The sequence below is a fragment of the Pogoniulus pusillus genome, chromosome 16, assembly GCF_015220805.1.
Source record: "Pogoniulus pusillus isolate bPogPus1 chromosome 16, bPogPus1.pri, whole genome shotgun sequence".
NCBI classification, from domain to species: domain Eukaryota; kingdom Metazoa; phylum Chordata; class Aves; order Piciformes; family Lybiidae; genus Pogoniulus; species Pogoniulus pusillus.
Window position 1 is genome coordinate 23,645,696 of NC_087279.1, and position 27,685 is coordinate 23,673,380.

Sequence of the window (27,685 nt, forward strand, 5' to 3'; positions counted from 1 at the left end):
ACATGCCACATTCAACCTTTTCTTAAGCTGGGGTTGGAGTGGCTGGACAGCAGCCAAACAGAGAGGGATCTGGGGGTGCTGATTGATACCTGCCTGAACATGAGCCAGCAGTGTGCCCAGGTGGCCAAGAGAGCCAGTGGCATCCTGGCCTGCATCAGGCATGGTGTGGCCAGCAGGAGCAGGGAGGTCATTCTGCCCCTGTACTCTGCACTGGTTAGACCACACCTTGAGTGCTGTGTTCAGTTCTGGGCCCCCCAGTTTAGGAGGGACATTGAGATGCTTGAGCGTGTCCAGAGAAGGGCAACGAGGCTGGGGAGAGGCCTCGAGCACAGCCCTACGAGGAGAGGCTGAGGGAGCTGGGATTGGTTAGCCTGGAGAAGAGGAGGCTCAGGGCAGACCTTATTGCTGTCTGCAACTACCTGAGGGGTGGTTGTGGCCAGGAGGAGGTTGCTGTCTTCTCTCAGGTGGCCAGCACCAGAACGAGAGGACACAGCCTCAGGCTGCACCAGGGGAGATTTAGGCTGGAGGTGAGGAGAAAGTTCTTCCCTGAGAGAGTCATTGGACACTGGAATGGGCTGCCCGGGGAGGTGGTGGAGTCGCCGTCCCTGGAGCTGTTCAAGGCAGGACTGGACATGGGACTTGGTGCCATGGTCTGGCCTTGAGCTCTGTGGTAAAGGGTTGGACTTGATGATCTGTGAGGTCTCTTTCAATCCTAATGATACTGTGATACTGTGATACTGTGTGATACCTCCAGGGATGGTGACTCCACCACCTCCCTGGGCAGTCCATCCCAGTGCCTAATCATCCTTTCCATGAGGAATTGCTTCCTAATAGCCAACTTAACTCTCCCCTGGTGCAGCTTCAGGACATGCCCTCTTGTGCCATCACAAGTTGCCTGGGAGAAGAGCCTGACCCCCACCTGACTACAACTCCCATCAGGTAATTGCAGAGCCTGATAAGGCCCCCCTGAGTCTCTTCTTTTCCAGGCTGAACACTTCCAGCTCCCTCAGCCTCTCACCACACAAGTCTCTCTCCAGCCCCCTCCCCAGTCTTGTTGCTACCCTCTGGACCTGCTCCAACACCTGAACATCCTTCTTGCAGCGTGGGCCCAGAGCTGCACATATTGCTTAAAGTGAAGCCTCCCCAGTGCCAGTAAGGGGCAGAATGATATCCCCACTGCTGCTGGCCACACTGTTCCTGATACAAGCCAGTATGCCACTGGCCTTCCATGCCAGCTGGGCACACTGCTGGGTCATGCCCAGCCAGCTGCCACCCAGCAGTGCCAGGCACATCTCTGCTCTCCAGCTGTTAATCTCCCACTCTGTAATTCAAGAAGCAAAGGTGCAGAAGCTTCCAGTGCTCTGGAATTACTAAGTCTAAAGGAGTGCAGCAGAAAGGAGATGGCCTTCAACAGCTCATGGTATCCAGAGCTTGGTCTTTATTCTTTATTGGATCCAAATCCAGAAACCTTAACTAGGGAGCTGGGCAGGGCTTTCTTTGCCTGAAGACAAAGGTATTTTACGTCCAATCCCTTTGAGAACCAGAGCTGAGAAGGGTGGTGGCATTTGGTAGTCACTGAGATGGACATTTAGAGCCCAAAATGAGGACAAAGGTCTTGCTCTCTGAAAGAGATACTCCTCACAATGACGTCGTATTAACGAGTTAGGCATTTCACACTGAAACTCGTGGAGGGAGAAATACCAATCCACTGAGGCTGATCTCCACGCTCCAGCTCCTCTTTTCTGACTCTCAGGGAGGATCTGAAGCTTCCTATGGGGCAGGAGGAACTTAGGTTTCAAATGGCTTTGCAACAACTTCCACTACCCTTTTGCTTGACTTGACCCTTGGTGCCTTGTAAAGGTTTGACAAATCCCTACAAGTGCCTGAGCTGGTTCAATAAATCAAATTTATGGGGAAAACAGCACAATTCAAAGAATGTCAGAGGCCCAAAAAGTGAAATGTTATCACCTTAACTAAAATTTCATCTTGCAGTTCAGGCCCCAGAAGAGGCTCAGCACAAATGACTTTAGCAGAAAGGCTAAGTCCTTTCCTTAAGAAGCAGGGGAAGGAAAAATAATGAAGGAAAAATCCTTTTAAGGCTCCAATTACCAATGTTTTGGTCTATCAGTGGTTCTCAAATCCTGTTCATACACATGGCCAAGCAGGACTAATCCCACTTAAAATCACAGAATGGTTTAGGTTGGAAGGGACCTCAAAGCTCAGCCAGTTCCAATCCCCCACCACAGGCAGGGACACCTCCCATGAGGACAGGTCACTCAAGGCCTCATCCAACCTGGCCTTGAACACCTCCAGGGAGGGTGTGGAGCACAGAATCACCCAATGTGATCTTTGATCACATTGGGTGATTCTGTGCTCCACACCCTCCCTGGGCAACCTGTGCCAGTGTCTCACCACCCTCACTGCAAAGAACCCTTTCCTAACGTCCAGTTTCAATCTCCCCTCTGCCAGTTCAAACCCATTACCCCTTGCCCTGTCATTACAAAACCTTGCCAATAGTCCCTCCCCAGCCCTCCTGTAGGTCCCTTCAGACACTGGAAGGCTACTCCAAGGTCTCCTGGAAGCCTTCTTTTCTCCAGGCTGCAGAGCCCCAACTCTCTCAGCCTGTCCTCATAGCAGAGCTGCTGCAGCCCTCTGAGCATCTTCTTGGCCCTCCTCTGGACTGGCTCCAACAGTTCCATGTCCTTCTTATGCTGGGGGCTCCAGAACTGCACTTGGCAGCTATCCATTGATCCCTCTAGCACAACACTCTCAAATCCTTGCTTTCTGGCAATAACTCCATTTTCTGACTGAGCACTCAGCATGACCATCAACACTGCCACCAATTCTGACTACGTCCAAACCACCTTCATGACTCCACTTACAGCTGCTGAGACTCTCTCAGATGATGGAGTTCAGTTTGGAGCATGGAGCCCTACACACACTGGGGCTGCAGCTTTCATTTTGCAGCACTTAAATGCCAAACCTTCAGACTGTGTCCCCATTGTAAAGAAAAATAAATTGGTCCCAATTCATTGGATTAAAAAGAGAAGAAGTTTGCTAAACTGTGACAGTTTGGGTGTTGCCTGTCCCCCCACTCTTATGAAATCAGCCAGACTAGACTCAGCTGGCTGGCAGTTAAGGAATGAAGCCTTATATGCACAGCTTAGCACAAGATAAAAGCAGAGAGTTACAATATCTACAGCTATAGACAGAAATAGGCAAGTTAAAAGTGATACAGAAGCACAACAGCCCTCTCAGAAACCAGAATCCCCAGGAGGGGCTCCCAACCACCCTTCCACCTTCTTTCCACCCCTCTACCTTATCCCAGAGTTTGCCTTACATGCAAGGTGAGTCTGGAGGTTCGGCCAGGGGGGTTAGAAAGCAGAAGGATTAGTTACACAGAGAGGAGGCCAGGGAGAGCAGCACAGGCCCCAGCTGCGACAGAGACCCACTGTGTTATCTGTGTTTGTGTCCTTGTTTTTACACACCTCAGCAGGCCTATGAGTGCAGCAGACATCAGCACTGTTTCCTTTTCACAGCCTAGCATCTCATTTCTCTCACTAAACTCTTCCAGCTAGCCTCAAACCAGCACACAAACTTACGGCTCCCCAGTTGCCAACGCGCCAGGACGCTGAGACAGGGCACTCCCCGAGGTAGCAGGGCTGGATGTTGGGAGGCTGTGTGCCAGGACAGTTGACCATGTTCTGGTACCCGTACTCATAGTGGTCCTTCCCGGTGTAAATCTCGCTGCAGGACACCAGGCGCTGCCTGTATCCCTTCCCGCAGGTGACGGAGCACTGCGGGCAGAGGAAGCGCCTGTTAGCACAGCATGCTTTGGGAAAGCAGCCCAGAGAGAGGAGCAGAAGCAGGATTGCCAGCCTGTACCATGGCAAACTGCCCTGAGGGGTCGCTGCTAGCTATTTAAGCCATAGAACCATAGAATCAGCCAGGTTGGAAGAGACCTCCAAGATCATCCAGTCCAAGCTATCACCGAGCCTTGTCCACAGGTATTGGGAGGGGCTACAGGTAAGCTGGCACCCAGCTTTCTTTGGAGCACCCAGTTGTTTTTTGTGCTGCTCCAACAGCTGCTCCAGCACCCTCTACTCCAGACTGGCTCCTGGGCAAGTGTTCTCTCTCCCCAAGGACAAAGAAAGGAGCAGAATCATAGAATCATAGAATCAACCAGGTTGGAAGAGACCTCCAAGATCATCCAGTCCAACCTATCACCCTGCCCTATCCAATCAACTAGACCATGGCACTAAGTGCCTCATCCAGGAACTCAGAAGCTCTCTGCTGTTTGGGTTGTTGGGTTTTTTTTGGTGGTTTTTTTTTTTTTTTGCCATGGGATGTACAGAGAAAGAAAATGGTCAGGACTGACCTCAAACTGCATGTACTTGGCATCAGCTGGAAGAAGGGGAAGGTTTTCCTCACAAGGAGAGGACAAGCAGTGCTTTTGCTTTCCTCACCAAACAGCAGAGTGGCTGCTGGGGAGAGTGGAGCTACACCTCAGCCACGAGGTCTCACCCACCCCCACATCTTCTTTAGGCCTGAGTGCTCCTGAGGAGTCACAGGTAGTGGGAGTGGGTAGAGGATGCCTGGGCAAGAGGCAGCCATGACTCCAGGCTAAGTGGCACCCTCTCTCAGGAAACCACCCAGGAGAACAGGCTGCATGGAGAAGTTCTCATCTTCCACCTTTCTCCCTCCTGCACTGTTTGGGAGGGCACTTGTCTCTCCTCCCCTTCAGCCCCAGCATATTTGCCTTTTTCCCTTCTCTTGCTCTTTCTTCCCAGCACTGCTGTGTCAGCAGCTGCCTTGTCATTTCCCTCTGCTGTTCCTTTAAGTGGAAAGAAATCCTTCACTCGCTGCAGAAGGAAATGGGCTGAGATTAGCCTGGGTCCTCCTGCATGCAGCACCTGCTGCAAACCAAACTCAGCTCTCGTCCTTGCTGAGCCCTCTCTCAGTTGCGAGGGTGAACCTGCTGCCTTGGCTCACGCCGGGTCCTCGCTGCTGCCAAAGATGGCACTGAGGAAGGATGTGTCCCCATGGTCACACCCAGGCTTGCCTTTCTCCAAGGATGCTCACCCAGCTGATGAGGCTCCAGAGCTCTCAAAGAAGGCATGGAAATAAAACCAAAGCAGTAGAGAAATGAAATAAATTGGCACAAAACCCAAGAAGGTGCTTGCTGAATGCGATGTGCTTGGGAAGAAAATCGCCTCTGGGTATCAGCCAGGGCTCTGGGCGTGCTGATGTTTACTCTTTAATATCCTGCTCTTCTCCCACAGCCCTGCTGCTTTCTCTCCAGGAGGGAAATTGCACAGAGAAACAAATGAAAAAGCAACAATGGAAGCAGGCAGCGCTGCCCTGCCACTGCTGCTTCGGGCTGCAATATCTCAGAGAGGCCAGCGGTAAGGGGAGGAGGAGAGCATGGCCCAGTGCTAAGTGGTGCAGTCCCTGCGCGGGGGCAGGGATGGGGACTCACCTCCGACCACTCCCCGGTGATCCAGATGTACTCGCAGGGCGGCAGCCCGCAGCTCTCCACTTCGGGGGGGCGTTTGCTGGCATCGCAGTAGCTGCTGCTCTGCACCTGCTTGTTCTCATCCATGCAGACCACCTTGCGGAACCGGGATGCCTCCCCACACGTCTTCATGCACTGTTTGCAAGAAACAACTGCTCATGCAACCCACGGGGGACTTCAGCAAATGAGTCCACACCTGCAAAGCGAGCAAGCCCTCCTCCCAGCAGCTCAAGTGAGCAGATGGTTCTGTGCCCCGTGTTGGCAACTCTCACTAGTGTCGCTTGGGGGCAAATTTGTGCCAGGTGCTGTGGGAGCATCCAGTGACAAATTGTGCCCATCCTCCATAGGTATGAAGCCAAATCACAGACACAGAGAGAGAGGAGAAACTGAGACAGCAGGTATTGGGATGGGGCAGAAGTGGGGTCCAGCTGTGATGGGACCAAGAGATGCAGGGATGGGCATACCATAGAATCAGTCAGGTTTGGAAGGGACCACAAGGATTGTCTAGTTCCAACCCCCTGCCGTGGGCAGGGACATCATACCCTAGATCCCTATACCAGGCCAAGAGACTGGGCAAAGGGAAGAGCAAGGGTCCAGCCCCCATCATTTCAGCCCTTAATAAATAAAGCTGCTTGGAGAATGAGAACTCAGCCAACCTCCTTCCAAAATACATCTCATTGCACCCTTGGCTGGGGCTGGTATGGGGAACCCCTTCCCCAATCCTCTACTCTGGCATGGAGTTGGGGTGCCTCTCTGCAGCTGCTGCAAGGGAGGGGATCCTGTGGGTTTATTCTCTTTTAAACATTGCTCTCCCCAGTATTAAGAGCAATCCCTGCTAGCTGAACACAGCTGCTCCCCAGGGACTTCTTGAAGGACTCAGCTCTTTCTCTGCTTGTCTTGGAGCAAACAGCCCTGCAGCAAGACTCTGCCCCTGGGAGTGAGTCTGCGCTCAGAGTGCATCCTATAACACACACATGTGAACCAAACTAAATCAGCCTCAGAGCAGCTGCCTGGATAAAGTCCTGTTTTCTTATAGTCAGCCCCTGTAATGAACTTCTAACACTTTCAACTGACTGGATTAACGAGGAGAAAAATGCATGAAAATAACCATTTTATGTAACGTGCAGGAAATGGCTTCCCTTAAGGAAAAGGATAAAACATCCAAGCAGACCATCCCTGTCTCTACACCACTTAAAGTCACCTAGGCTTGGAGGACAGTGCCAGTTTAATCTGGTTAGAGTCTCACCCTCCAAACATCATTTCCAGCCTCCCTGAAGCAGCTCATGCTCTCCCAGCTGCCCACAATTAGCAAGATCTTAGTGGCTTCAGCTAATTGTCAAACGGGGGCACAGTCAGCCCTCCCTCTTTTCTGCAATTAGCTGTCAGAACCCAAATGGCAAATTATGGGAGAACTTGGAAAAAACAGATCCCTCCATGGCAGGAGCAGCAAAACAGGAGACCTACAGCAAGTGCAATGCTATGTTGGTTGTAAATGTTTAGTAAATGAGGCAAGTAGAGGGGGCCAGGGAAGGAGAGGCAGCCCTACCCAGCAGCATTTATTCTGAAGGAATAATTTAGCAGCTCTTAGGCAACAGTCAACATCACAAAATCCCCAGTCAGCCAGAAAGCCCCAAGGGCTTCGTGTGCTTTCAACATTATTTACTCTCTTGCTTTAAATCCTTGGAATGGAAGCTCCTTCTAGGTCTGTGCTGAAAAACTCTGGTCCTGCAAGGGCTGGAGGAATTCACTGGAGTGTGAAGTCCCCAGAGAGCAAAAAACCTGCGCTGCGTTTGCTCTTCTCTAGTGTCTCCCTAATATGTAAGTAAAATCTGAAAGGGATTATTGCATGCACATAAAGCATCACTGATGCTTCATTGCCACATAATTCCTTCCAGTGGCAGCATGAATCCGACCTTCCTGTGCCTTCCTAACCAGTGACTTTGCAGCACAATGGAGTAGAGCCAAGGGATGGATGTGCAAAGCTCCCTTTGTCTCTAGGTTCATGTATGCCAATCCAGCACAAGCTCACCAGCACAGGATAAAACATCCCTGCCCTCCACTGCTCACCACCAAAGGAGGCATCTTGCAAGAACTGAGAACAGAAACAACGTTGAGTCCTGGTGGATAAGAAGTTACCCATGGCACAGCAATGTGCCCTTGTGGCCAAGAAGGTCAATGGGATCATGGGGTATATTAAGAAGAGTGTGTCCAGCAGATCAAGGGAGGTTCTCCTCCACGTCTGCTCTGCCCTGTTGAGACCACATCTTGAATCTTCAGGTTTGGGCTCCCCAGTTTAGGAGAGACAGGAACCTGCTGGAGAAGGTCCAGTGGAGGGTTGCAAGGATGATTAGGGGATTGGAGCACTGCCTGATGAGGAGAGGCTGAGGGACCTGAGGCTGTTTGGTCTGGAGAAGAGAAGACTGAGAGGGGATCTAATAAGTGTTTATAAATATATCAGGGCTGGGGGTCAGGAGTGGGGGACAGGCTCTGCTCATTTTCTCCTTGGGCTAGGACAAAGGGCAATGGATGGAAGCTGCAGCACAGGAGGTTCCAGCTCAACACAAGGGGGAACTTCTTTACTGTAGGGGTCCCAGAGCCCTGGAACAGGCTCCCCAGAGACACTGTGGTATCTCCTTCTCTGGAGACTTTCAAGGCCTGTCTGGATGTGTTTCTGTGTGACCTGAGCTAGATTGTGTGGTACTGCTCTGTCAGGGGGGTTGGACTCGATGATCTCCTTTGGTGCCTTCCAACCCCTAATATCCTGTGATGCTGTGATTTCATCTGCTCTTCTTAATGTATATTTAACCCTATACTTGCAAAATACATTGGCTCATGTTCAGTTTGAGGAGGCTGAACAATCTGTATGCCATCAACACATCTGACAATGGCTATGAAGAGCTATCACGTCAGAAGCCCATCTCATTTAAAGTCATCACTTGCTGATGAGCGATTGACAGTCTCAAGCACACTCCATCCTGCTTCTCTTTTCTCTGCAAATAATGGCTGCATGGCCAAACAAACCTGAGCCAGCTCAGTGTGTTTTGTCATCATCAGCAAATCAAAGTTTGATTATTTGTGGTTTTAGGGATAACTGGCAAATGACATAATCCCACCGAGATATTAACCGCGGCTCGAAGACAGTGAGGCCATCACAACACAAAGCAGAGAGAATCGCTGCAGATGTTCCAATCAGCCACCTCGAGGTCAGAAAGCATTATTCACGTAGGAAGTGGCCAGTTCAGTTAGCATGAAGAGACTATTTTTCCTTTTAATATGGTGATAGGCTTTGTATGAAATCTCATTTTCATGACTGAGCTAAATCTCACCTAAAGCAGCGGGGCCAGGCTGTAACAGCTACTGATAGCTGGAGCTGGAAAAGCAGCTCAGGCATTTGACAATAGTTGTCTCTTTTGCCTCATTTCCCAGATTTCAAAGTAGCTTCCTGGCAGTTCAAATTGAGGACCATTTCAAGCACTTGTGCAACTCTTCTGAAAGAGTGACAGTAATTAGCCACCCCAGAGGCACCGCTTTGCAAAAGCATTCATTGTTGTCTCTTTTTGTTTCAAACAGGCAAACAATACCAGGCCAAGAGACTGGGCAAAGGGAAGAGCAAGGGTCCAGCCCCCATCATCTCAGCCCTTAATAAATAAAGCTGCTTGGAGAATGAGAACTCAGCCAACCCCCTTCCAAAATACATCCTATTGCACCCTTGGCTGGGGCTGGTATGGGGAACCCCTTCCCCAATCCTCTACTCTGGCATGGAGTTGGGGTGCCTCTCTGCAGCTGCTGCAAGGGAGGGGATCCTGTGGGTTTATTCTCTTTTAAACATTGCTCTCCCCAGTATTAAGAGCAATCCCTGCTAGCTGAACACAGCTGCTCCCCAGGGACTTCTTGAAGGACTCAGCTCTTTCTCTGCTTGTCTTGGAGCAAACAGCCCTGCAGCAAGACTCTGCCCCTGGGAGCGAGTCTGCGCTCAGAGTGCATCCTATAACACACACATGTGAACCAAACTAAATCAGCCTCAGAGCAGCTGCCTGGATAAAGTCCTGTTTTCTTGAAGTCAGCCCCTGTAATGAACTTCTAACACTTTCAACTGACTGGATTAACGAGGAGAAAAATGCATGAAAATAACCATTTTATGTAATGTGCAGGAAATGGCTTCCCTTAAGGGGAGAACTCCACCTCCCAAAAAACTCCCACAACAAAACAACAAGAAGAAAACAAAACAGCAAACAAAACCTGACATGCAGATGAAAGGAATCCCCATGTCACAAACACTTCAAACACACCTCGGGTAACTGCAATCCATGTCAGGCAGGAATGGCCTAATTTCACCCCCAAATGGCAAATGTCAAAGACTCAAGAATTGCTTTGCAGATTCCAGAGCCATGCATCGTCCTTCACAGACTCCAACTCTCCTCTCTCCCACTTTTCCGTTTTTCTTTGTGACCCTGGCCTGAGTTTCACTTTGCCATTAGCAAGGCTCTCTCTATCGACTTTCTTCTCCCTGGTGTGGGCACTGAGAACAGCTAATTAATGGCACTACACCAGCAGGGCAATAAATGCTTTCCAATAAGTTCCTTATTCCTTCGTTGGCAAGACCAACTTTTTTCCTAAGCAACAACAAAAAGGAACAATAAAAAAACCATCCTGTCTCGACAGATTCCCTTTAAAGATAAGAAATCAAGAATGAGACAGCACTGGGGTGTTATTTTACATCCTGCCTTTCATGTCAATTAGGGTTCATTGCTGTTCCCTGCTCAGAGAATACTAATGCAATCTGTGCCTCCTCACTATAAATAACACACAGCCAGCACTAATGGCTGGCAGAAGGTGCTACTATTTTTTTTCACCAGGTACATCAGAACAACATAAGAAGTGCTCAGTAGAACTGCCTGGAGTCAGCCACGGGGCAAGGTCACATTTGTCATCTCACAGAATTATAGTATCAACCAGGTTGGAAGAGACCTCCAAGCTCAGCCAGTCCAACCTAGCACCCAGCCCTGGCCAACCAACCAGACCATGGCACTGAGTGCCCCAGCCAGGCTTGGCTTCAACACCTCCAGGGACGGCAACTCCACCACCTCCCTGGGCAGCCCATTCCAATGCCAATCACTCTCTCTGACAACAACTTCCTCCTAACATCCAGCCTAGACCTCCCCTGGCACAACTTGAGACTGTGTCCCCTTCTTCTGTTGCTGCTTTCCTGGCAGAAGAGCCCAACCCCACCTGGCTACAGCCTCCTTTCAGGGAGTTGTAGACAGCAATGAGCTCTGCCCTGAGCCTCCTCTGCTGCAGGCTGCACACCCCCAGCTCCCTCAGCCTCTCCTCACAGGGCTGTGCACCAGGCCCCTCACCAGCCATGTTGCCTTTCTCTGGACATGTTGCAGTACCTCAACATCTCTCCTGAATTCAGGAGCCCAGAACTGGACACAGCACTCAAGGTGTGGCCTGAGCAGTGCTGAGCACAGGGGCAGAAGAACCTCCCTTGTCCTGCTGCCCACACTGCTCCTGATGCAGGCCAGGATGACACTGGCATGCCCAGGTCCCTCTCTGCCTGGCTGCTCTCAGCCACTCAGTCCCCAGCCTGTAGTGCTGCTTGGGGTTGTTGTGGCTAAAGTGCAGAACCCTGCACTTGGCCTTGTTAAATCTCATCCCATTGGCCTCTGCCCAGCCATGCAGCCTGTCCAGGTCCCTCTGCAGGGCTCTCCTCCAGGTTCCCATTAATGGTTATCTGTGGGTTAGGAATCTTCTATCCAGCCCCTCTAGCAAAGCTCTCCTGGGATAAAATAATCATCTCCATAACATGGTAAAAATTTCCCCAGTGGAATGGGAAGCCTTGGAAAACTTAGGAAAAGATCAGCAATAAATTCCCACCGAGGGCCTGGCAAGATGGGAGTTGGCAAGGGACCTCTTATTGCTGGCTTGAAAAGTTGCAAAAGCAAGGGAAAGGGGACGAAAGGATGGGGTGGGAGCCTTGGTTTTTCAGGGTAATTACACCACTGGGTGAGAACTGCAACTGCATGCTGTTTGCTGACCTACTTTGCTGCCTAGAAATTTATTAGCTGAAGAAATCTAATGAGCTCTGTAAAAGCAAAAGTTCATTGTGAAGAATTTGCTGGAGCCCCCTCAGCCATTCCTACATTTTTTTCCAGGCTGGGGTGGTTCTGTCAGGTACCATTATGTGGTCAGGTCAGTGTTGTCTCCTGCTGCATTCCATCACACCTCTCTTGCAGGTGGGAATGGGGCATGGTCCCCACTGGCCTCCTGTACTTGTGGCCACGTTACATAGGATTATAAACCTAACATTTTAAAGCTGTTGAGACTGAGGAAATTAAGTTATAGTTGGTTACACCACCTCCATCAGGCCGAGGTACCATGTGCAGGGGGAGATTAGATAATGCTGCACAAGCAGCTGCATCCAGCCTGGGGTGCTCCTTGCAGTCACGAGTCAAGAATGAGCTTGTTGTGGGGAAGGAAAGCAGAGAGCAAAGGAGACACTGCCTTATCCTTGAATTTCTTCTTGCTGTAGCAGAAAAGTTATGCAGCCTCTGCATGTGCAAGATGCTTGCTTTCTTATCAGTTAATTTGCTTTTCCCATCCTCTTTTTTTTTCTTTTTCTTTTATTGTTTTTCTTTCTTTTAGTGACACAATAAAGGCAGGCTCTGGAAATGTCCCTGAACACCAAGGCTTTGAGCAGGAAACTGGTGGTGCCTCCCTGTCTTTTGTTACCAGAGCAGGAGGCCCTGTTTCACATTTATACCATGGCCTTTTCACACTCTCTGGGTGGGGGAAGGGACCTTGACCAATTTCATCCTCTCTCAAGACCCCTGTGGGCTGTGCAGGAGCAGTATAAAAGCAGCCTGACTGCCAGTGAAAGCCTGTGTCCTCAGTTAGTGTCTCTCCTGTTCCCCAGAGCAGCTCACCGCAGGTGTCATGGCCAGGATCAGACTTGGATCATGTACATCCAAAGTCAGTGTGCAGGACAGAGCACCTGATGCCTTGCCACTGGGGCTAGCACTGGTGTTGAAGGGGGGCTGATGCATCTGCTGGGGAGGGCCCTTCCCATGGTGAGCAGTCCCCTTCTCTCTTTGCGATGAGGACATCCTCTCCGTGAGAGTAGTGGCCTCTTCTGCAGGCTGTGTGACACAGGAGTCAGCTCCCTCACACTGGCAGTGCCATCACCTATTGCCAAGGCTGCCAGTGCCTGCACTGTGCAGAAGAGTCTGGGGCAGTGGGACAGGAGTGGAGGAGAACTGGGGCAGGACTCTTTCACCCAGGGACAGCTAAAACTGGAACAGAACAAGACCAAGACAGTAATCCTGCTGTCTGGCCTGACTGCTCTCTGCCGTAGCCAGCTGTGCACTTGAAGCTTGCCACGGCACTCTGGGGGAAGCCCATGAGAGGGCTCCGCTTGGATCCCTTCCTCCTGTCCACAGTCCCCTTGTCCTCCTGCCACTCAGCAGCCTGCGAATGCAGACGAGTCAGGGTTGCTTCCCAAGTCATCAGAGCAGCAGCTTTAGGCTTTGCTCCAGCCTAAGTGACTGGTTTTGCTGGACATGGATCCTGCTCGCTCGATAAAGCACTGTGGCGGGTGGGAGACCTCACCTCAGCGCTGCTCAGCATGGACCGGGAGCTCAGCAAACGGAGACAGCTGTCAGCAGGGGCTGGGGTAACGGGGCAGGAGAGTGGGAACTACCAATATTCCCTTACTCCTTCAAACAGGCTTACTGCTGGGGCAGCTTGGCAGGGCTCAGCCTCCGGGAACGGACCCAGACCCGCCCTGCCCCAAACCTGCTCACTATTTGCATAGGTCCCAGCCAAACGCGGGGCAGCAGGAAGCAATAAATGAAGGCCAGGGCGGTGTTCCTCGGCCGGCCCTTCCAGCCAGCACACACCGGCGCTGCCCCTGCCTGCTTGTGGGAAAGCCCACGTGGCGGTCCCCACATCCCAGCCCTCCGGCAGCCGCTCCCGGCCTCATCCCGTACCGCACGCTTGAGAGCACAGGTGACGTGACCCTGGGGAAGGGCTAAGGGGCGCCCCCGCTTACCGCCTGCCATTCGCCAGCTGCCCAGCGGTGCGTGGGACACTCGGGGAGGTGGCAGTCCCGCTGCGGAGGGGGCCGGCCGGCCGGGTCACACTCTGCCTCCTCGACTGCCTTCGGGGTGCCGCTGTGGCACTGCACGACGCGGTGCTGGACACCCCGGCCGCAGGACACGGAGCACTGGAGAGAAGGACAAAAGGTGAGTGGCAGCCCCCAGCACTCCGCCACGTTAGGATCTCAGGGCTCGTCCTCCTGCGGCACCGATAGCGATGCTCATAATGCGAGCACTGATTGCGCCAGGGAAAAGCCCTGCACAGGCTGAAACCCCTGCTCTGCTGAAGCCAGCGGGAATTTCGCTATTGGCCCCAGTGGGATCAGGATTTCCCAGACGGGATTTTTCTTGCAAAAACCTCTGGACGTCTGGATGCAGCAGCACAGCTACCCCAGCACAACACACCAGAGCTGGCGAGGCTCTGAGTACTGCTTTAAGAAGGCGCTTGGCTCAAAAAACGTAATAGCTCAACACACATCAAATTCCACAGGTGGCACTGGAGCGGAATTTAAGGGAAAGCAAACCCGAATGAAGCAGAGGCAAGCCTGTAGCAGCAGAGAGGTAAGGGCACGTATACAGGGCACGCATCTAAGCATGCAGCTGCACACAGCCCAGGGCACGCTCTTAGTCAATAACTGCGTTTTCTTCCTTACACGGCGGGCACATTTCTCCCCGCTCCTAGGCACTGCAAGCAAAGCCTCAACTTGTCTCTTTCTCAGAGGTCTTCAAGTTGTTACCTGCACTACAAGTCTCTTAACTGCTTGCTTTGTTTTCTTTCACACGGTATTTCTTAGTGTTGTGACTGCAGACCCAAGTCTTTTAGCGGTACTTAAAGTCCCTCTGGTATGGATTCTTCCTGGCTAGATCTTAAAAGATACCATATGCATTCCTCTGTGACCTGAGCTAGATTGTATGGTCCTGCTGTGGCAGAGGGGTTGGACTCGATGGTCTCTTTGGGTCTCTTCCAACCCCTAACATCCCGTGATCTTCATATAACGTATACTATATAGAGGCAGAACAAAAAGAATTAGCATTTATAGAAGGCTGCATGTAAAAATCAAAGCCATGCGTTTTAATGCCACCGTGATTAGCTGTTTGCTGAATTAGGAATATAAGCGACCTTATTAATTCATCAGGAACCAGGAAAGCAAAGTTTACAGCCTGTTATTACAATACCCATAAAATCGAATCAATTCTCCAGGCAGGGAATTAAGCGGTGCCTAACAGGAAAGCAGTTGCCTCTTCTGCAGAGAATTCCTCTGCAAAGCTCCGTTTGTTTTACTACCCGAACGCCCCATAAAGGACCAAAGAAAAGCTAACTGAAAGCATTCGCTTGGCTCCAGATATTTGTGGGAGGGGGGCAGTTTGTTTGTGTAACTTCGCAAAGCAGCAGCGACATTTCTGTCACCGGTGATGCAAATGCTTCCCATATGCTGCGCTGCCTCCCTGTGACTAACGGCGCTGTTTGTCCTATGCCTTCCATAGGGGACAGTTAGACTGAGTAATGGCCACAAACTTGGGAAAACACATTCAGCAGGAATTATACCTTACTCTAAGCTGCCTTTTGGGTTGTATTTATCATCCATCTAAAAAGCACATGCCTGGGTATGTTATGATAAGGGAGAGCAAGGAACGCTGAGGCTCATTCTCAAAGTGGGTTTGGGGAGAGGGAGGCTGAGCTGTGGCTGTGCGGGGCAAAGCAGGGCACCAGGCAAAGCTGTAGACTCATTTCAGTGTGTGCCTGGGGTGAAAATCTGCCCCCATGTAAGCCCATGAGGATAAATGCTGCACCGCAGCTAAACTGCTGGGAGGACTCGCGGTGGGGGAGTGAGAACCCCTAGGACCACGGATCAGGTTGCAGTGTCCTGGATCATCCCTTGGAAGAGATCAGAAACCCATTGTGAGTGAGCAAGCAAAGAGCTTTTTTTCCTCGGGCTAATTGCAGAAGTGCACACGGGGCAGGATTTGCTCAGCCAAACAGGCTCCCTAAGGGCACTAGCTGGCCAGACACCCAGGGCAGCCACAGTGTGGTCCAACCACAGCACGGGGAAAGGAAATACTAACGTAGGCCCGGCACAAGAAGATGAAGCTGCAGGTGAACCCAGCCCTGTGGCCAGAGGTGGGGCTGGCTCAGCCACATCGCTGCTTCTGCAACAGAGGGCCCAGCCGAGGAGGTGCAAGAGTACACCAGGCTTGGGCAGAAGTTGTGAGCAGGGGCCATGGGAGCGTTCCCATCAGATCCAGGCACCTCCTTCTGTAGGGTGCTTCCCTCCACTGCCTGTGCTGCAGCTAGCTCTGGCTGGATTTACAACTAGCTTCAGAATAACAACATTATGCTCTCTTACAGGAGCAATAAAAGGTGTGTGTGTGGGGGGGTTTACACCATTTTCATCCTGCCTATTATAATCCTATGCTGGGTTAGGAACTGGCTGGAGGGCCGGACCCAGAGAGTGGTGGTGAATGGTGCCACATCCAGCTGGCAGCTGTCACTAGTGGTGTCCCTCAGGGATCAGTGCTGGGCCCCATCCTCTTTAACATCTTCACAGATGATCTGGATGAGGGCATGGAGTCAGTCATCAGCAAGTGTGCAGATGACACTAAGCTGGGGGCAGATGTGGCTGGGTTGGAGGGCAGAAGGGCTCTGCAGCAGGACCTTGACTGCCTGCACAGATGGGCAGAGTCCAAGGGGATGGCTTCAATAGCTCCAAGTGCAGGGTGCTGCACTTTGGCCACAGCAACCCCATGCAGAGATACAGGCTGGGGTCGGAGTGGCTGGAGAGCAGCCAGACAGAGAGGGATCTGGGGGTGCTGATTGATACCCGCCTGAACATGAGCCAGCAGTGTGCCCAGGTGGCCAAGAGAGCCAGTGGCATCCTGGCCTGCATCAGGAATGGTGTGGTCAGCAGGAGCAGGGAGGTCATTCTGCCCCTGTACTCTGCACTGGTTAGACCACACCTTGAGTCCTGTGTTCAGTTCTGGGCCCCCCAGTTTAGGAGGGACATTGAGATGCTTGAGCGTGTCCAGAGAAGGGCAACGAGGCTGGGGAGAGGCCTTGAGCACAGCCCTACGAGGAGAGGCTGAGGGAGCTGGGATTGGTTAGCCTGGAGAAGAGGAGGCTCAGGGGAGACCTTATTGCTGTCTACAACTACCTGAGGGGTGGTTGTGGCCAGGAGGAGGTTGCTCTCTTCTCTCAGGTGGCCAGCACCAGAACAAGAGGACACAGCCTCAGGCTGTGCCAGGGGAGATTTAGGCTGGAGGTGAGGAGAAAGTTCTTCCCTGAGAGAGTCATTGGACACTGGAATGGGCTGCCCGGGGAGGTGGTGGAGTCGCCGTCCCTGGAGCTGTTCAAGGCAGGATTGGACGTGGCACTTGGTGCCATGGTCTGGCCTTGAGCTCTGTGGTAAAGGGTTGGACTTGATGATCTGTGAGGTCTCTTCCAACCTTGGTGATACTGTGATACTGTGATCCATAAAGCTGGTCAGCCAACCTGTGTCTGCCTTGGGGAAACGCTGACACTGATACACAGTCCGGGAGCAGCCAACTTGTACTGTACTTAATATTCCCCTATGGAATGTCACAAGCCAGGCAGCCTGTTTGTCCTTTCTACAGAGGCTACACCTTTTGCCAGGTGTGCTCCTTTCTCCACTGAGAAAGTCAATCACCAACCCACCAGTGCCAGCTCAGCTATGGAGAAGCTCTACCCGGTGCCCTAGCTGTGTTTTTAGACAGGGTTAAGTTTCAGCCTGCAGCTGAAATATGTAAATACCAGAATAAATATTGGTATTTTTTGCTAAGTGAAAAGTAAATGGTCGTAATTGGTATCACTTAGGAGATGCAAACACATTAAATCTGACATTTCAGTGCAGACACAGGCACATTTCAAACTTGGAGAAAGCCTTTTTTTCCCCCCCTCCTCTTCTGATTGTCATGGATATATTAAACAAGCTTTGCTGCAGGAAAGTGGATTCACAACAGTCTGGAAAAGAATTACCTAGCCTGTGAACACAAAACATCCAGGGAGAAATAAGCTGGGAGTGCAGCACCAGTTTAGCCAGCTGAGACTCATGTTTAACCATTCCTGTGGTTTTCTATCTTGGCTTTTTTTGCTCAATCGCTCTTTTTCCCGGAAGGAAAAGAAGAAAACCCACACAAGGCACAGCAACAGATCCGACCCCAAGGAGGATGCAGTGGCAGGGGAAGCCTTCGCCTTACTGCTCACACAGATTTGCTGCTATTACTCGGGACAAAAGGCAGCCAGCTCACACCAGCTCAGCTTTGGGATTACCTTTCGCAGGCAATTAGACCTTTGATAAGATCGAAGAGAAAACTGACCATGGCTCCTCTTTGGGGGATGGGGAAGGTGAGAGGGAGTAGATCCTGCTCTAGTGGGTATTTCAGAGTGCCAAACTCCTGCTTGTTTTACAGTGCTAGTGAGGAGCTCTGCGCCTAAAGTCACCTCGGCTCCGAGGCGTGAGATCTTTTGCAAGCCCCTGCACAGCTCTGGGCAGGGACAGCCCCAGCCAGACATCCAAACGTCTGACAGCCCAAATCTTCATCTGCTGGAAGCAAAGGAGCTCTGCCAGCACTGGTGAGGGAGGATCAGGAAGCAAAGTGACGTTGCAGTATTTCATAGAATCATACATTGGTTTAGGTTGGAAGGGACACCTCCCACTAGAACAGGTCACTCAAGGCCTCATCCAACCTGGCCTTGAACACCTTCAGGGAGGTTGTGGAGCATAGAAGCACCCAATGTGATCTTTGATCTTTGATCACATTGGGTGATTCTGTGCTCCACACCCTCCCTGGGCAACCTGTGCCAGTGTCTCACCACCCTCACTGCAAACAACCCTTTCCTAACGTCCAGTTTCAATCTCCCCTCTGCCAGTTCAAACCCATTCCTCCTTGTCCTGTCATTACAAGATCTTGTCAATAGTCCCTCCTCTGCCTTCCTATAGCCCCTTTCAGATACTGGAAGGCCACTCCAAGGTCTCCTGGAAGCCTTCTCTCCTCCAGGCTGCACAGCCCCAACTCTCTCAGCCTGTCCTCCTAGCAGAGCTGCTGCAGCCCTCTCAGCATCTTCCTGGCCCTCCTCTGGACTGGCTCTAACACTTCCACAACCTTCTTGCGTTGGGGCTCCAGAACTGCATCCAGGACTGCAGGTGGGGTCTGAGGAGAGCAGAGCCAAGGGGCAGAATCCTCTCCCTTGCCCTGCTGGCCACGCTGCTCTTCTCCAATGTCTCTATAAAGCCCAGTCTGCTGTTGCAGAATGAGTGTTTCTGCCCCTTTATTTGGTTTTTTCCCCAAGCAAGATGTCTGGCTGGCTGAGCACATACAGCATGGGAAGAGCTACCCCTGGAAATGCTCTGCCTATTCTTAGCTGTATCATTAGCATACAAATATTCCTTAATTGCCTAGTCACAAGAGATTACCTCGGGCCATAAATCATCTCATCCTCCTATTAACTTGGGTTTCTCTCTCCACTTGCACGAAATTAACTCCCATCATGCATGCAGTGGAATGTTGGGAATTTTTAAAACACTTTTATCAATTAACATGAGTGGATTTCAACAGGACCAACAGACCATTACATTATTGTATTTACAATTATTAGCTGTAAAAAATTGCCTTCAGGAGCAGTCACTTTAAATAAGGTGCGAATTGGATACGACAAGACTCTCTAATGGCCTCATGCTTCTTTTCAGTCTAGCTTCCTCTAGAAACTTGAGGTTTCAGTCCTGCAGGTAATAACAGTGACAATATTGACTTGATTGCCAGTATGGGTGCAACACTGAGCATTTCACAGCATGCTCCCGGCCATACCTTGGGTGAAGGATCTCAGTGACTGAGCCTCCATGGTGAATGCACTCAGCCCCTGACACACACAATGGCAAACACTCCCATCTGCTGAATTCAGAGGTAAGCATGCACAAAACCTGCACAAGTCTGTAAACAATCAGAGAACACCAGTGGGCTTGTTGTCCTTTGGAGTAGCTGACACTGAACAACAGTGTGCTGTCGTAGTCCTAACGGCTGCACATGTGCCTGTAAAGATGGTACAGTCATGGAATCACAGAGCTATCAGGGCTGGAGGGGACCTCAAGGATCATCCAGTTCCAACCCTCCTGCCATGGGCAGGGACACCTCACACTAGTAGAACAGGTTGCTCAGAGCCACATCCAGCCTGGCCTTAAAGACTCCCAGGATGGGACTTCCACCACCTCCCTGGGCAACCTGTGCCAGTCTCTCACCACCCTCGTGGGGAAGAACTTCTTCCTAACATCCAGTCTGAATCTCCCCACCTCCAGCTTTGTTCCATTCCTATCACTACCTGACATCCTAAAAAGTCCCTCCCCAGCTTTCCTATAGCCCACTTCAGTCACAATTAGGTCTCCTGGAAGCCTTCTTTTCTCCAGACTGAACAGCTCCAGCTCTTTCAGTCTGTCTTCATAGCAGAGCAGCTCCAGCCCTCTGGAGGCACCGTCCCTGGGGGTCTTCAAGAAAAGACTGGATGAGGCACTTAGTGCCATGGTCTGGTTGATTGGATAGGGCTGGGTGCTAGGTTGGACTGGATGATCTTGGAGGTCTCTTCCAACCTGGTTGATTCTATGATTCTATGATCATCCTTGTGGCCCTTCTCTGGACATGGTCCAGCATGTCAAGATCTTTCTCATATTAGGGGTTCCAGAACTAGACACAGTCCTCTAGGTGGGGTCTGACCAGAGCGGATCGGAGTGGGAGAATCACCTCCCTCGACCTGCTGCCCACACTTCTTTTGATGCAGCCCAGGGTCTTGTTGACTCTCTGGGCTTGGCTCATGTTGAGCTTCCCATCCATCAGCACCCCCACGGTAACGGTTTATCTTTCAAGGAACTTGCAAACAGTGAGGATTGGTGGTTTGCACCTTTATCTGGGAGACAGCTCTGGAGGGAACATGCTGTTTCACCAGTTAATAGTTCATTTAGCCTGGGATTTTCTGTGATTCTGCTGATTAGCACACTAATGAGGTAGAGAGAGAAGAGGTGACAAACGTGATGCAGGAGATTCAAGGTGATGACAAAGGCATTATTTTCGGGAGAACAAGGGCTCAAGGTATGCTTTCAGCAAACAAGATGCTCAGTAGCTCCAAGCACTTTCAGATTTCCAGCAGCCTGTGTATCAGTGTCTGACTTTTTAATGAAGCCAAATTAAGTGATGAGCTTGTTAAGAAACAAAAGGCAGTGAAAATGATTTCTAATGAACAGCTCTGATTGTTCTTTAGGCTTTCCCAGGAAGCTGATAGTAAAATTAATTTCAGGTTTTGCAAAACTAAGGGAGATTTTCCTCGGGGGTGTGACACAGTTAAATAAGAACCACATTAAAAACATGAATAAACAGTAGATCCTCTTTAGCACTCTGTACTAATGCCTCTTCTAACAGCAAGAAATTTGCTTTCAGATAGGGACTAAAAGCAAGTTCCCATGGTTTTAGCTGATACAAATCAGTGCTGCTCCACTGCTGTCCATGAAGCTACATTGTTTTAGACCACCTGAGGATCTGGCCCAAAACTACTACTCTTGAAAACTTCAAGAGGACAGAAGTGATGGGAAAAGCAACTTCTAACCGACTGGGAGGAGGAAAAATATCAAAGGGAGGGAAAGGGCATAGAACACATCTCACCTGTCCCCAATCTCCTGCTTTCCACTTCGGACATCTGCCCCCTCTGCATTTCTTTTGCACGTTGGGCTTAGCAAGGTGCTTGCAATAATCTTCTTCTACATGCCTGCCTTCCTTTGACAAACAGTACACATTGCGGTGCTTTTGGCCCCTTCCACAGGAGACAGAACACTGTAAATGTAAAGTAACAACAGATCAGCTTTCACCAAGGGCCATCTACACACTTACACAGGGGCCACGGCTACCCAGGGCATCTGCTTTTTTAACTGGACCAGAAAGCACAGCCTCAGGTCCTCAGAAACCTATGCAAAGCTTGAGGGAGGGATATGGAAGGGCAGAACTGAGGTACTGGAAACGCTCCCACTTGCGCTTAGCATTGCATCATACTCTTGGTCAATGTTCCCAGGATGCCAAGTTCGAATTAGAGAAAGCAGCTGACATTCAGCAGGGATACCAGGCTGGATTCCTGGCATTGCTCCAATGGTTTCAAAGAAGCAGAGTCATCTTACAGGGATCAGGGCAGGAGCCCTCAGTATCTACTTAGAAGTACTTGAAAGGCATCATTCCCATTTACCTTGGTACAAAGGGAGATCAAATGTTGGTAAATCAGGAGAATAAATTGTGATGTGCACCTTCACAGAGGGAAATGACTGCACAAAGGACAAGGCAGAAGGGAAAAATGCAGACTTCCCATGTCCTTGGTGTCAAAGCTCATGTTTGTTTTACCAGTGTAGACTGATTTATTGCTTTTACCAAAGAGACTGAAACCAGGACATGCTCATCCTTAAGATTTATGCATTTTGAAAACAACTCAGAAGGTGGCAACAAGGCAGAGCCTGAAGAATCAAAGCAAAAAGCAAGTCAGAAGGTATGTTAGCTGTAAGCTTTGTAGTGGGGCAACTAATTTCAACCTCCCTCTGCAGGTTCACTGAACTTTCCCAAATGTGACCACTCCTGGCACGCAAACCCCCAACCAACTTCACTTTGATTTCAGATTAGTCTCCTCCAAAAGATTTAGGAATCAAAGGGGTCTGGAATCAGGACAAGAATTTAATACGACAGTTTCATGTAGAACAAGCCTCTTACTCAGCATGATGCACCTAGAGACTCAGCTTCAGTTCCTTCATTACGTGTTATGCAAGTCATTACATGCTATGTAAGTCATTCCATGCTATGTCACAAGCAGCCTGGCTTAATCCTGAAGCACAAACACAGCAGTTCAACCATCTCTGAACACAGAACGCTCTGATTTCTTTTCAGAATGCAGCAAACAGGCAGAGTTGAGGCTCCTCCCTTTGCTTTGGAGCCACTCCATTATGAGAGCTCTTCCCAGCCAACTGAGTGACCTTGAAGCAAAGCCTACAACTGATAGATGTGGCAGCTCTGGAAGAGCCAGAAGAACAGAAACTGGCACTGCTGAGTATTTTAAATCACAGCACTGCTTCCAACTCATTTAGCCCCTGTTGTGTGAAGAGGTACACAAAGAACTAGATGATCCTCGAGGTCCCTTCCGACCTGGTGTTGTATGAATCTATGAAGCTAGTGAGAGAGCCATAGCTTGCTTCCACATGGCAAAGTTCAGACAACAGAGAGACAAATGGGTGCAACTCGCTGCTGAAGAGCTTGCACCAGCGGTGTTCTGCAAAAGGCTGATGGCCTGCTGCAAGCCCCCTGCAGGATGGCAAAAGGTGGCTGTTTCCCTTCACAATCTGTAGAGTTTAAGGGTCATTAATGATGCTTCTCTGCCCTTCTGTATCCCCCTCAGGCTTTCTGAAGGCTTCAGGGGACCTGGGGATGTGAAGGTAAGGATGCCAGACCAGCCTGCAGTAGGACTGACTGCTGTTGAGTTCTGAGCCATGCTCCACTTTCAAGGTAGGACAAAAAAACCCCAATGAGCAGCGTTCAGGCTTGCATTGAGAAACAGAGAAAATGCTCTTCCTTGTACTAAAATATGACTTTCATGAGTTACCCAGAGTCATAAACATCACATTTTCCTTGAGTATTGACAGAAAGACTGAGTTAATGTTACCCTATTTTTATAAGCCTTCACATTTCATCAGAGGTTCTATTTTTCATTCTCTCTACACCTTTCCTCAGGCAACAAATGTAAACAGCAAGAACAAAATGTCAAATCCTACCAAACCTAGTTGTAAACTTCTAATACTTCCTATCTCTGGACTAAACACCAACTACTGTAGCAAAAATCCAAGTGAGCAATCTCCATGCAGGTTGATGCCACTTTGCTGAGACAGACAAAGCTAAAGAGTTAGTTCACAGAGTTGACCTGGACCCTTCTCTCACCTCCCACCCCAAGCCAGAAGAGCTTAGCCCATCTTTTCTCTGGTTTAAAAACCCAGTGGGGCCACTACTCATGCTCAAGGGAGAACACTTCCATTGTGCAACACTGCAAGCATGGTTCTGGGGACTTGAATTTGGTGGATAAATATTTGATCTCACAACTAACAGGGAGCTAGTAATTCCCAACATTTTTATCCTCCTGCTGCAAACTGCTTAACTTTGGCAGGGAGCCTGATCCTGATGTTCATCTCTCCATCCCATGACCAAACACAAGACTTCATGCCTACCTTGCTGCACTCAGAAGTTAAGGCATAATTTGCTTAGTTTTGTTAATACTTAAATGTAAATCCCAAGGTGATGGAATGAATCATTTCTCTGTCTGTCTTTAATATAAATCAAAGTCAGGCAGCTGAGCATTTTTAGATCTAAACCTCCTGTTTGCTTTCATGCACTGAGTTATGGTCTCCTTTGCACTGACAGAGAAGTGAGGTTGAATAATCTAATGTAGCCAAGTATCAGAGGCTGAAAAAGCCTTTGCAAAGTGTCTACTTCATAACTGCCTTCTAATTCATCTCAGGTGTTCCCAACTTTTATTTAGCATGTAGATTCTAAGTGTATGTGACCCACAAGCAGAAAGCAACTCAGTAGTGGGCTTCACTTCAAGGTGATGTGACCTGGGGAAGCAGTGCACCTAGCTACTGCCATCAGCCACAGCATTTCTTTTGGATGCTGGAGAAACTTGGAATCTCATCAGCAGGACTCTTCATCCCTGCGGACGCTGTCGCCTGCTGATGGCATCAATAACAGTGCCACAGTGAGGTAAGCTCTGACCTTGCCCTCTTTAAACATTTGAACACACACACACACACACACACACACACACAGAGGTAAAACCACTCCTTTCTTACTTCTCTTTTGTTTTCCACACCCTTTGTAGAAATTAGGTCCAGGTCCTGGAGATGGACAGCTGGCTCTCTGTGGAAGAGCAACCTCATCCAAGGCTCTTTGCAGTCACAGAAAGACTTTCACAGGTTTTAATTACCTCTGGGTCCAGCCCTGAAGGTGCAGCCAAGGTACTGTATTGACATTTTTCCCCATCCAGCTTTCTAGAGTTGAGGATCAAATCCACTTGGGCATGCCCATAGTCAACCTGCCCCCTCCTCCACTCAAGTGTGGGGAAAAATGGCTCTGAAATGCTGCTTCCAGCTAGCTTGAGGCAGAGAAACCACCAGCAGCCCTGGGCAAAGCTGTGAGGGCAGGCAGGCCTGGAGGATGGTGTGAGAGCCACACATTGTGTTGGCTCTTAAAACAAATCTGAGATGATTGCAGCACATAAAATGATAAGGAAGTACTGTTTCAAAAAATCAGCTAGAGACATTGCACCAAAGCCTCTGGCAGCCCTTCCTCATGAGCATCTCCAGTACCACCACACTCACTCCTTCCTCCTGTTAGTATCTCCAGTACCACCACACTCACCCCTTCCTCTTGTTAGTATCTCCAGTACCACCACACTCACCTCTTCCTCATGAGCATCTCCAGCACCACCACACTCACCCCTTCCTCTTGTTAGTATCTCCAGTACCACCACACTCACCCCTTCCTCATTAGTATCTCCGGTACCACCACACTCACCCCTTCCTCTTGTTAGTATTTCCAGTACCACCACACTCACCCCTTCCTCTTGTTAGTATCTTCAATACCACCACACTCACCCCTTCCTCTTGTTAGTATTTCCAGTACCACCACACTCAGCCCTTCCTCTTGTTAGTATTTCCAGTACCACCACACTCACCCCTTCCTCTCGTTAGTATCTCCAGCACCACCACACTCACCCCTTCCTCTCGTTAGTATCTCCAGTACCACCACACTCACCCCTTCCTCTCGTTAGTATCTCCAGCACCACCACACTCACCCCTTCCTCTTGTTAGTATGTCCAGTACCACCACACTCACCCCTTCCTCATTAGTATCTCCAGTACCACCACACTCACCCCTTCCTCCTGTTAGTATCTCCAGTACCACCACACTCACCCCTTCCTCCTGTTAGTATCTCCAGTACCACCACACTCACTCCTTCCTCTTGTTAGTCTCTTCAGTACCACCACACTCATCCCTTCCTCTTGTTAGTATCTCCAGTACCACCACACTCACCCCTTCCTCCTGTTAGTATCTCCAGTACCACCACACTCACCCCTTCCTCTTGTTAGTCTCTTCAGTACCACCACACTCACCCCTTCCTCTTGTTACTATCTCCAGTACCACCACACTCACCCCTTCCTCTCGTTAGTATCTCCAGTACCACCACACTCAGCCCTTCCTCATTAGTATCTCCAGTACCACCACACTCAGCCCTTCCTCATTAGTATCTCCAGTACCACCACACTCACCCCTTCCTCATTAGTATCTCCAGTACCACCACACTCACCCCTTCCTCTTGTTAGTATCTTCAATACCACCACACTCACCCCTTCCTCTTGTTAGTATCTCCAGTACCACCACACTCACCCCTTCCTCTTGTTAGTATTTCCAGTACCACCACACTCACCCCTTCCTCATTAGTATCTCCAGTACCACCACACTCAGCCCTTCCTCTTGTTAGTATCTTCAGTACCACCACCCTCACACCTGCTGCTTTACCACAGGGAATAAGAACAAAAGGACCTTCCTAAGAGCATTAGCATCAAAGCATTTGAGCACAGATTTAAGAGGTTTATGCCCATGGCATGATTAGTTCTGTTACCATGCCAAGAGCCAGGGACTGGCATACTGATGATATTTTGGTTTACAAATAAATATCCTGCCTAGTTGAAACCAATGCAAGAGAAAAGCTCAAATATGACAAAACATTTCCATATCAGCTCTGTCCAGAAAGGTCAGAACGCGACACTAAACCTCCCCTGCGCTGCATCGCTCTGCTCCAGCACTGTGGCAAGCTTGTGTTTTGGTTTCCACAAAAAGCTTTGTTTTCTGTTCCAGAGTTCAGGAATGATGATGAAGATCAGTCTGTTTTCCCAAGTGCAAGTAAATTGCTCTAAACTGACCCTTGCAAAAGTTCCTGCACTGATGTTTTGGAAGATGAGGAGAGAGCTCGTTCATTATGACTACCTGAAGGGAGGCTGTAGCCAGGTGGAGATGATCTCTTCTCCCAGGCAAGCAGCAACAGAACAAGGGGACACAGTCTCAAGTTGTGCCAAGGGAGATCTAGGCTGGATGTTAGGAGGAAGCTGCTGGCAGAGAAAGTGATTGGCATTGGAATGGGCTGCCCAGGGAGGTGGTGGAGTCGCTGTCCCTGGAGATGTTCAAGAAGAGACTGGATGAGGCACTTAGTGCCATGGTCTGGTTGATTGGCCAGGGCTGGGTGCTAGGTTGGGCTGGCTGAGCTTGGAGGTCTCTTCCAAGCTGGCTGATTCTACGAGTCTATGATTAAGCTATCTCTAAATTAGAAAGGCTGCTACTTGATTCACCAGGCTGATTACAGGGAAAAAAACAGGACCCAAAACAACACCAATGCCCAGAATATATGCTCTCAATCTTTTAAAAGCTCAGACTGTACGCCCTAAGAGCTTTTAAAAGCTCAGACTGTATGCCCTAAGAGCTTTTAAAAGCTCAGACTGTATGCCCTAAAAGCTTTTAAAAGCTCAGACTGTACGCCCTAAGAGCTTTTAAAAGTTCAGACTGTATGCCCTAAAGGCTTTTAAAAGCTCAGACTGTATGCCCTAAGAGCTTTTAAAAGTTCAGACTGTATACCCTAAGAGCTTTTAAAAGCTCAGACTGTATACCCTAAGAGCTTTAAAAGCTCAGACTGTATGCCCTAAGAGCTTTAAAAGCTCAGACTGTATACCCTAAGAGCTTTTAAAAGCTCAGACTGTATGCCCTAAGAGCTTTAAAAGCTCAGACTGTATGCCCTAAGAGCTTTTAAAAGCTCAGACTGTATGCCCTAAGAGCTTTTAAAAGCTCAGACTGTATGCCCTAAGAGCTTTAAAAGTTCAGACTGTATGCCCTAAGAGCTTTTAAAAGCTCAGACTGTATGCCCTAAGAGCTTTAAAAGCTTCAGCAAATATATCCTAAAAGCTTTAAAAATGCAGACTATGTGTCCTAAAAACTTTTTTAAATGGTGGAAAAAT

The 27,685-nt window shown here is 49.8% G+C and overlaps 1 protein-coding gene and 2 long non-coding RNA genes across 5 annotated transcripts in view; 2 read left to right on the forward strand and 1 right to left on the reverse strand.

Moving 5' to 3' along the window:
* The window catches only part of ADAMTS9 (ADAM metallopeptidase with thrombospondin type 1 motif 9), a 120,436-nt gene that overhangs the window by 15,510 nt on the left and 77,241 nt on the right, over positions 1 to 27,685 (reverse strand). For all 3 annotated transcript variants that reach the window (XM_064157014.1, XM_064157013.1, XM_064157015.1), the window contains exons 29-32: positions 21,268 to 21,435; positions 13,566 to 13,739; positions 5,480 to 5,650; positions 3,603 to 3,797 (exon numbers count right to left, since the gene is read on the reverse strand). In XM_064157014.1, the coding sequence (XP_064013084.1) occupies positions 3,603 to 3,797; positions 5,480 to 5,650; positions 13,566 to 13,739; positions 21,268 to 21,435 (708 nt within the window). The remainder of the gene's footprint in view (positions 1 to 3,602; positions 3,798 to 5,479; positions 5,651 to 13,565; positions 13,740 to 21,267; positions 21,436 to 27,685) is intronic.
* On the forward strand, positions 13,656 to 17,896 carry LOC135182647 (uncharacterized). Its single transcript, XR_010305260.1, has 3 exons — positions 13,656 to 13,758; positions 14,102 to 14,172; positions 17,742 to 17,896. It is a non-coding gene; the product is annotated as an uncharacterized LOC135182647 (long non-coding RNA).
* Positions 24,178 to 26,667, forward strand: LOC135182648 (uncharacterized). Its single transcript, XR_010305261.1, has 3 exons — positions 24,178 to 24,381; positions 24,500 to 24,635; positions 26,538 to 26,667. It is a non-coding gene; the product is annotated as an uncharacterized LOC135182648 (long non-coding RNA).